Source organism: Fulmarus glacialis, unplaced genomic scaffold (genome assembly GCF_000690835.1).
Source record: "Fulmarus glacialis isolate BGI_N327 unplaced genomic scaffold, ASM69083v1 scaffold49462, whole genome shotgun sequence".
In the NCBI taxonomy this organism is placed as follows: domain Eukaryota; kingdom Metazoa; phylum Chordata; class Aves; order Procellariiformes; family Procellariidae; genus Fulmarus; species Fulmarus glacialis.
This window is the reverse complement of record NW_009196882.1, coordinates 9,235-19,467: the sequence shown is the minus strand read 5'-3', so window position 1 is coordinate 19,467 and position 10,233 is coordinate 9,235. Positions and strand designations below refer to the sequence as shown.

The window sequence follows — 10,233 nt, the reverse complement described above, 5'->3', positions numbered from 1 at the left end:
TGCTCGGCCGGGCAGGGGGAAGCAGCTCTTCCATTTTCTGCTTGGAAACGTGCTGTTGCTGCGCCGCCGGTCTCGAAAATGTCTCAATCAAAACTAATTCCGTGTGACGGTAACTATATGTCTGTGGTTATATTGTGCAAGTAAGTCAGTAGATAATGATAGGAGGACGCTTGCAGGTGAGTTAGGTTAATTTCTGGTCATTTTCATCAAAAGGGTCTAGGAACATAGAGGAAAAGAACAGTCTTCAAAAGCTGGTTCAAATTCGGAAAAAAATCTTGAGCTCTTTCAGGTGAAAGGAAACTGATGTTTTGGCTCTTTGGCACCTAACGGCCAAAAGCATGCTGTGTTCCATTAGAGCCTTTCTGGCACGGGAACTATATCAGGCGTGAGGGGGACTGTGGTTAAGGAGAGCTCAACAACAGGAGAGGTGCTAGATTACCATTAAAAACTTTTTTGAGGCCAAGAATAGGTAGGCCAAAACGATGCCACATTCCTTATGATGTAGCTATGCCAAATTTACCTGACCCCTTCTTTTTTTCCCCCTCTGTAAGAAGTGTGGAGATTTAACCCCAGGTGTGTGAAGTGTATTCTAAAAGGAACCTTGGAGCAATAGATGCAAAAGTCAGTGAGGTCTAAAGACCTTGCATGATACATTTTTGAAGCTGGCTGTTTTGTGAGGTTGGTTTGTTTAGAAAAACTGCCTCCACACAAGATTTTACCATTATATTTCATTTTAATATATAAAGGAGCCTTTTGATTCTGAGATAGCCAAGCTATTTTTGATCTGGTTAGTAACATCGTATGAGTCAAGTTTCATACAGAACAAAAAGATGCTCTTTGCTTCAGGCTGTAATTTGATTCTATCCAAGGTTGGAGAAAGACTTGCAATTTAATATAGAAAGGAAGAATGTTCATTGTATGCAAATATTAAGGTACCAACTTCTGTGGGGGTTGGGTTTTTTCTTTTCTTCTTCTAATGTAGCAATTTCTGATGGCTAACAAGTTGGATACAGCAATGTGGTTTTCCCGCTTGTTCACAGTTTACTGCTCGGCTTTATTTGTCCTGCCTCTTCTAGGGTATGTATTGTAATATTGTAAAATAGCATTAAAATTTTGCAAAGTATCTACACTCCTTTTCATAGAGTTGTTTTTCATGTAAGGGTAAATTTCTATTATTCAGCTTGCTTGGTTGCTTTTTATCAGAACAGTTTACAGATTTTTAGATTGGTTTAAAACACTTTTAGGTGTGTTTGGAAAATATGTTGAGCAACTGTAAAGTAGTGGCAAATGCATGTTTTTGTGTGTGGTTATGGAGTAATGTAGTGAGTTGTTTTACCTTTGGCACCTGTAGTAAGTCAGTGTTACCAGTTTTTGAGTTGTATTTTGGTAATAGTGCTTATGTACGATAATAGAAATACTTCAGGTACTGTGCAATTGTGATGCAATTCTCAAGGGTGGAAGACTTCTGAGCAGGGGCTTGGTTCATATGGTAACGTCTCCTCTGATGATTTGCAGGTTGCATGAAGCAGCAAGCTTTTATCAGCGTGCCTTGCTGGCAAATGCTCTTACTAGTGCCCTCCGACTACACCAAAGGCTACCGCACTTTCAGCTTAGCAGGGCGTTTCTGGCCCAGGCTTTGCTGGAGGACAGCTGCCACTACCTGTTGTACTCTCTTATCTTTGTGAATTCGTACCCTGTTACAAGTATCCTTTACTTGTGTCATCCTGGTAATGTTTTTAAATATCTTAAAAACTTGATTCTTTTCATCACCTGTGCCATGATTTGAAAAACTAGTTTAACCTAGAATATGTTTGCTATTCATAGAACATACTCTATGTAAAATAGGAGAGGCTTATGTTGATTGATCCATATTCAGGTTAATCACCTCTATAACTAGTGCATTGCAGTCTCTGGCTATTTACATTTTCTTTTCCTGAGACTTAAGTTCAGTGGATTTTATGACCAGCCTCATGTGATGCTTTGAGAAGTTGGTAACTTTCATTTATTACCAGTACGGGGTTTATATATGACTCCTCACTGTAAGGAGGACATGTATCATGCAGAGAGACAATTATTCAGTAGTAGTTTTTTCAGGTAAGTTATTAAACAGATAAAGTCTGCAAAAAATGGCTTGCTCCTGTGGCTTGTCAAAGGTGACATGCAAGAACTGACTTTTCTTTGCGCCACTTCGTATGTATGCTTAATGTCCTACTCTTAAAATGTCTCTGGCAGAGGAATGTCTATGTTCTTGCTCTCTAAAATCTGAATGGCTGGCAACTGCATGTTCTTTGGTGAAGAAATGCGTTTTATAGCATCTCTTAATAAAAATATTAGGACTACATGTATATGATAGATTTTAAGAAGTAACCTCACGTGTCTTTCATGCAGAAAGAATGCATTTCAGTAGAAATGCACTGGTGTGTAATGGTGTATGTTGTACTTTTGCATACCTGCATACACACACATTTTGAAGTTAATAAAAATGCGTAACAAAGACAAGGCGTAAGAAGCAAAGGGAAGAGGTATAAATATAGTTGTTAGACATATACATGTCTTAATCCAGTGTAGGTCATTCCAGCCAACCTCTTGCAAAGAGCCGTCAGGGTATGACTTGTGTGTTAGCATAGCATCACGGAGAAATGAAGCGCTTCAGCAGCCTGTAATTTTCCTTATCGCTTGCTCCAGTGAGTATTTTTCCAGTTCTGCTGTTCTCTTTGCTTCATGCTGCCACATATACAAAGAAGGTTCTTGACGTAAGTATGATATGCTGTATGAAACGATTAATACTGTTGATATTCTTGGGGTTTATAAACAGGTTTGAGTTGCAGCTATGGTTTCCTTTAGCTACACTAGAGGAGTTAGAGTGAAATTGCAGTATGGAATCTCAGCACAGAGAATCTGAGAGAATCTAATCTTCTGTTACGACTCCATGATACATTGGAGTTGACACTAATTATTTTTCTTCAAATGGTGTTCTTTGAAGGAAGCAAATGCTGTGTAACAGTTAAGTTGAAACTTAAGACATGTTTTTTCAAGCTAAACCATAGCCTGTGAAATGTAATGTTCTATTTCAGTAGTAAAATAACAAACTGCAGGATGAGGTTAGGAAGCAAAATACTTTTGAGTTGGAAGCAAAATACTTTTGAGTTGGACCTGCTGTTCAATGAATTGCCTTGTGCATCTTAATGTGACTCCAACCTTTGGTGTTCCTAACTAGGCTATCTTGCTACCGTAAGTACTTCCTCGTAGTGGACAGAATAAGGCTTGTGGCTATCTCTATGCAGCTGAACCTAAAATGGGTGTGTGAAGGAATTGCAACACCTCATGTTTTTAATTGAAATCTATGTAATTATGGAGTTCCAAGCTTCCGGTAGTTTTCTTTGGGATACTAATCTCAATACCTTTAAAGGATCTAGTCTTAAAATGCTGAAGTGACTTGTAAATGATAATTGTTAGTATTTTGATTTTTTTGTGCTAGAGAAGATAGGTGTAACTTGTATGTTTTCTGGCAATCTTTTTTTCCTCTTTAAAGGCACGGAGTTCAAATAGTCTGCCCTTTCTGAGAAATCTTTTAGAGAAACTGAATGCTAATCAACAGAATATTCTAAAATTCATTGCTTGCAATGAAATTTTCCTGATGCCAGCTACAGTTTTTATGCTCTTCAGGTAAGAATTACCATAAATGTTTTTAGAATTAGAAACTTTCTACACAAGATTACTTTTTGCAGTTGAGTTCTCTGTGGGTCACAGAGCTCCATTTGTATGGTTCTGGCTGACCAAGTCTTGAGCTTACGAGTTAAATTTGTTTGATTCCTAGACTTCTCAAGTTGGTGCATCATAAAATCAAAAAGTGTTCACTCTGCTATAACTGAGCACCAAAAAATCCATCCCTTTCATAGCATGGGTGACATTGGTAAATCAAAGTTTTTTCAGGCCTGTAACTTGCGTTCTCCTACATTGTTCAGCAAGTTTATTTTTGGTCAGTGTAATAGGATATTAAGATCTTCAGCTTCACTGAAAGTGTACTCTCATTTTTGACTATTAGATTCCAGAAATTTAAGTGGCATGAAATTTCATTGTGCTAAAAGTGTGCAAGCAGGAGTAGGTTATGTCCTCTCCTGTGTTACTTCTGACCAGTGACCTTTGTCTCTTTTTTATGATTCCATTTGGTTTTGCCTGCTGTGCAGCCTGTTGAATTCATTTTAGGGATCTTGAGCCTATGCATGTTGGAATCCTACTGAAGTCATACAGGCATAACGACTTGCCAGTCACTGAAGTTTGGGTCATTGCCTTTTAATATTTGGAGGGGGAATAATGCCCATTGTTCTATACAAGTCATAGCACTGTGAGAGCGTTTGTCCTGGGTGGTCTCACAGGCAGCAGGAGAGAGGCTTTATCTTCTTGAAAGTTGATAGAATGCATAATTTGTCTTTATCTTTTGATATGTCAGCTGAACACTTCAATGCTTCAGCCCTGAAGGATTCCCTTTCATTTAAGGCTACTTACCAACTGACAGATACACTCTATGTCCGGTATCTGAAACATTGAAGTGCTTTAAACTTCTCTTTAGGAGAACTTTTTTTCCCCTCTCTTTCTCTCTGGAGAATTTAGTATGTGAAGTGTTGCTACTTGATAAGTCATCTAGTAGATAGTGACGCTTGTAGAAGATCATATACCAAATTTTAAAATAGTATAATGGTTAAATGCAGCTATTGTGAGAATTTGTTCTTTAAACTGTTACAGCATATCAAATTGCTTGTAAATACTGTACAGGTGCAAGACTTCCTCTTTCCCCCCTCCTTTAGCTCACTTTCCTTTTCACTTTATATTTTTTCTTCTGGGTAAAGATATTGCTCATGCTTGAAGGAGCTGTAGTTACTGGAATTGTCTTGTTCATCCTCAAACAGAGCGTTTTAATACTGTGTTATGTAAAAAAAGCTTCAGTCATTACAATTAATTAAACTCACAGTATTTCTGTACTTTGCTATGTATGGTTTGTGTGCTACCCTTTCACTATTTTACAGCACCATCATGTGAAACAGCAGCTTTGTAAAGTATCAAAACCTTATTTCAGTGTAACTGAAATAGTCGGATATCAGCTTGGCATTAATACCTCAATATATCTATAATAGTCTTCAGTGTATTCTGAGAAGTTTTGCAAAAGATACTAGAAATATGGTCCAGGTACTTAAAGTGCTACGATTAGAGCCGAAAAAGCTCACTGTAACTGGACTATTTATGTCAGCCAATTTCTGTGCTTGACCAGCAAGCTTTTTGTTAATATTGAACAGGCATCCATCATCACTTCTGTGATTCTTTGCCCACCACCAGAAATGAGGCATATAAAAAAATGTCATAAATATAAAATCAATACACGAACAGCACTTCTTTAACTGCTTCATTGGGCAGTTTTATGCTATAATGTAAGCTTCTGCATTCGTAAGGGTATTGTTACGTACTTTTTCTTGTCAGGTCTAGATTATCAGAACAAATGTGACCCCAATCTAGCTTTCTTTGAGCTTAAGTAGTTTGCTTGTTTTTATTAGGAAAAGTCCTGTTGTTTTGGGTTTTTTGTCAGTATTAAGCTTTACTTCTCTATTCTCTTTCAGTGGGCAAGGGAGTCTGCTCCAGCCGTTCATTTACTATAGGTTTCTTACATTACGCTACTCCTCTCGGCGAAATCCATACTGTCGGTAAGCACTAAATTGATTTTGGAAGTTAACGTTTAACTGCATAGTGTTTAGGCATTCAGAAATTTGTCATTCTAAAATGAATGCATAACTCATAATACTAAATCTGCAAATGGTAATTGTACAATGTGGAATATACCTGGATGCTAAAAAAAACCCACCAGCTGGTTCAAGGTTACATTTATTTCATGTAACTGAACTCTCCTGAAATGTATCGCCATCCTTGAGTGGGAGCTTTCAGAACGTGCTTGTGTAATTAAAACTACACTTTGAGAGAAGAAAGTCTTTCAATTGTTCTGCAACCATTTACCAGAAAGGGATCCTTATTTTTAAATTCCAGGCCTATCTGAGCCTAAGTCTATACACGAACAGGCATTTATGAACTTGTGTAATGTTGACAGGAAAGAATCTGTGGATGATCTTAAACATGTTCATTACCTCCTTTAGTTAAGTTCATAAGTCAGGTTAATTATAATTGAAATAGAGCCTTATTGATTTAGTTTGAAAGTTGGTCAAGCCAATACTATTGCTTTAAACTTTGAAACCATAAATATTTCTATAAGCATTTGCTCAGGTCAGTGATTTCTCAGAACTTTTCTTATGACAGGTGTTGCATAGTGTAAGATTTTGTGAACATACTTTCCAGTCTGATCACTACCCGATTAGAAAATGGTTTGCTAAAGTACCAAGGAAGTGGCTTTGGCTGCTGTGGTATGCAAAGACAGGTCTGAGAATCATAAACTTAGTCGCCTCCTATTCCCTACTGTTTTGTAAGAAATCAATTGTTCCATCTTAGTACATGTTGTTTTTTTCTTTTGGTTTGGGTTTTTTTTGTTTTTTTAAACAAAAAAAAATCCACGAAGGTGTTTTACTTCTTTGGTATCTAAAAATAATTTAAGTTACGCAATACTAAAACTAACTTTCAATTGAACTAGTCTATCCAAGATTTTCTGCTGGCATTTGTGTAGTTAAGTTTCCCTTAAAGAATATTGGAATATTAACATTAAAGATTAACATCTTCAAGGGAAACTGGTGTTATGGGTTTTATTTCTCATGTCTGTCTTCTAATAGTTGCTTCTAGAGCACAGGGTTCTTGCATTCTGGCAAGAAGCAGTGCAAACACACAATCACCTCCCAGCTCCTTACGCTATTTCTGATAAAGCATTACTCTGTCTTTTTTTTTTTTTTCCCCTTGAAGGTGGAATTTTTCTGCTGTCTTTATATCTGTCCTCAGCTGGAAGTTGCTGAACTGAAGTTAATTAAAATGTTAATATTTAAAGGACAAGAATTCTGAAGCTCTTGCAAGATGCTGCAACACTGAGTTGATCTAAAGAACTTGCTAACTAGAGTGTGTGTGGGGTGTTGAGAAGAGAAGTGAATGAAAAAGATAGATTTAGATGATACTTGTTTCTGATAAATGCTGTAGGATTTTAATACTCTCTTTAAATCTGATTTTTCAGGACTCTCTTCACCGAGCTGAGGATTGTTGTTGAACACCTAATAATGAAGCCCTCATGCCCTGTTTTTGTAAGACGACTATGCCTCAGCAGCATTTCCTTTATAAGCAGATTGGCACCAACTGTTGCATAGCCAAATTTCAGGCACTTGTGTTTTGCGAACATTATGAGCAGCTGGCACTTCTGCTGATGATTATAAATTCCTGGTTTTACACTGATCTCACTCCAGGCTGTGTAAAAATGTGTATATGCTTTTCTTGGAGATAATATGAAATTTAGCATATCAAAAGCAAGTAATGGAAACTTAAAATTACTGTGCTGTATTGCTAATTGGTGAAAAAAAGTAGCTGCATCCTATCCAAAACATGCCCAGTCATACAGAATTGTTTTCTTAGGAATCAAGGATTGTTTGAGGTTGATTAAAACTTTAAGAAGTCAGTGCTCAGTAGGTTTATGTTAGTTGGAACTAAGCTACTGTAGGATGTCTCCAGTGGATAGCAGTTGGTACACATACCTATGCAGTACACTTTGGACAGTATTCTTCTGCTTACTAAATGTATCTGTAGAACCATTTTGTCTAAATTACTATACCAAATGTAAAATATGGCCCACTTTGAATTTAACAAAAGGGATTAAAGTCTATCAAGCTGGCATAGTTAACACCTTTTCTGAAGGAGAGGCTATTTTTATTAATATTACTTAAAAAGTACTCTTCCAAGTTTCTACCTTGTGACATAGTCTTACATTACGTTGTTGGAAGAAATCTCAAATCTTTGATTACAGAAAACTCTGTGCAGTTATCTTGTCATAAGGAGATATTTTATCAAGCCAAATTGCTGACCTGTAGGCTTTTCAGACAAAGACGCAATGCTTAAACTTTTAACTATCTCTTAAGTGAACTAGTCAATGTAAATGAAGTAATTTTTGCAGAATCATTGCAGATTTGTTCTTGTGTCTACACAAATGTGAGACTGCAGTAATTCAAGCATGTCAGCTTTTTAGAAAATTGATCTGTAGCTAGCTCTATATAAATTGTTCTTCCAGTTTCTGAGACTCTCATTGTGATGGGAAATTTGCATAAAGGATTGCACCTGTTTAGGCAGCTTCTGAAACAAATGGGTGTGGGATTTTTTGGCATAAATCCATCTGATGACGGATCTGAAGCCAGTGTCGTGACTACAGAAGTGAATATTAAATTGAGTGCTGATTATGCATTCACCCAGCAGCTGAAAGGTAGGTCGTGGAAAAAGAAGAATATCTGTCTGAACACAACTTCTTTGCATAAATTCAAGGTGAAGTATTTGCCTAATCTTCTGTAGTTAATGTTAATATTCTAATTGCTTAAAATTAAAGGGGTTTCATTGGCCTTTTGTAAACTTCTGTAGTACTGTACTTAACTATTCTTCCTTGGTTAGAGAAATATTATGTGAAACACCTTTCAAAACAGTCTTGAAGCAAAGTATTTTTCTGTAATTATTGAGTTATCTTGTTTGTGATGTGGATATCATTTAGACTTTGCGGTTGTATGAGTTTGTTAGATCAGAGCCATGTATTTATACTTACTTCATTTTTTGCTCAACCTGAACCAATTGGTAATTGAATATGATATTCTTTGACTACTTGTCTTGCTCTCTAAACATGATGAGCTATTTGTAGAACACTTGCACACTGCAGAAGGAACTGCATGCAGTAATGCTCTACAGCTGCTAAAGACTTGCAACGAGATTGACTCTTATGTGTATCCTGTAATTTGAGGATTTTATAAAAACTAAAATTTCTACTGCAATAAAAGGAGTGTTAAATGTAATTTACTAGGCTCTTCAAGCTTGTTTTCTCTCTAACAGAACATACTGATGCTTGAACCTGGAAGTTGAGCAGAATGCTGTCCTGCGTGTATGTGTGCACGTTCTTATATTCCCACTGCTGCTTCTGAATCGGGACATAATGTCTTGTGCATTTCTAAATTACTTTATCGGGAAATTTTGCCTTCTAAAGTGCAAAAATTTATCACCCTCTCCTTCAAAATTTAACCCAAGAATAAGCACTGCAACAATGATACCTAATCAGAGCAGAAATCTAGACCTACTTCTTGCCATTTCAATTCTTCAGTACTGTTCTAGACCCTCTTTCATGTTACAGGGTATATTTTTTGAGTGGTGACATCAGACTCTGTTCAGCTCTTTGCACCACTGTAATTTAAAAATTAATTTGGTCATGTAAGTTGGTCCCCCATACTGGGAGTGGAAGACAAATAAATACTTTTGTAATTAGTGTAAGCAAAATAGCATGTTCCTTCTGAGCAAATTTTTGTGGTCTAAGACTGCTGTTATGGGTGCAGTCTACTGTTCCTTCAATTGTATGCTGTCATGAAATTAGAGAAGAGTCTAAATTGGATCTGATGTATTGCAGCTGTGACTGAAGGATGCTAAGTCTTGAGATCCAACTCTATGAATGTACAAGGAAGATTAAAAGGAATAAGTGAATGAGATTTCAGTAAGTAGAGAGTTGGAAGACAGTGCCACGAAGTAGAGCTTATATGTGGATACCAAATTTCTTGTTAACTCTTTCTATTAAGTCTTAAAAATGGATCAAGAGGAGGAAGATCTTTCATAAATGGGATTTGATTTGATTTGGCTAGTAGTATGTCCTTGGCTTTGCAAGGAGTTACTTGACAAATGAGGCCTGGATTTTACTTGTGGCCTGGTAGAACTTACCTCTCTAATGTGCCAAGAAAACATGGAACAATGGGGTAAGAATAACTTCTAAGCGAAATAAATAGGGCAACTGACCTGCGCTCTGCATCAACTTTGATTTTTACTGTAGCCTTTAGGTTGCCCAAGTGATAACACTGAGTTTACTCAATGCTGGCAAAAACACTCTGTCCTTGTGCCTGCTTCCTTACCACAGTTTGTGACTGTTTCTAAACTAACGATTAAATTAAACACATGAAATGCTGGTTGTGTCCTGATAGCTTGAGATTTTTCTGGTGAAAAGAACTGTATGTTCATGCTGCTGTGCTATCAACAGCTAGCTGAGATACAGAAGTTGTAACAAGTCTGTGGTAGTAGAGAAATTTTGCAACTGAC

The 10,233-nt window shown here is 36.9% G+C and overlaps 1 protein-coding gene across 1 annotated transcript; it reads left to right on the top strand.

Annotated features, from left to right (window-relative positions):
* The first annotated feature begins 987 nt into the window (after window positions 1–987).
* Window positions 988–7,370, top strand: TMEM33 (transmembrane protein 33). The gene is made up of 6 exons (XM_009572334.1): window positions 988–1,077; window positions 1,516–1,703; window positions 2,686–2,753; window positions 3,533–3,666; window positions 5,610–5,693; window positions 7,151–7,370. Exons 1-6 carry the CDS (start codon window positions 992–994, stop codon window positions 7,278–7,280), a joined length of 690 nt encoding a protein of 229 aa, XP_009570629.1. The 5' UTR covers window positions 988–991; the 3' UTR covers window positions 7,281–7,370.
* Window positions 7,371–10,233: the final 2,863 nt, after the last annotated feature.

What these genes read in the sequence shown, in the direction of transcription:
- TMEM33 (XM_009572334.1), top strand. Translation starts at nt 992, where the DNA reads ATGGCTAACAAGTTGGATACAGCAATGTGGTTTTCCCGCTTGTTCACA. An exon ending in GAATTCGTACCCTGTTACAA is followed by an intron (nt 1,704 to 2,685) that starts GTATCCTTTACT and finishes CGCTTGCTCCAG; the next exon opens with TGAGTATTTTTCCAGTTCTG. An exon ending in ACAGTTTTTATGCTCTTCAG is followed by an intron (nt 3,667 to 5,609) that starts GTAAGAATTACC and finishes ATTCTCTTTCAG; the next exon opens with TGGGCAAGGGAGTCTGCTCC.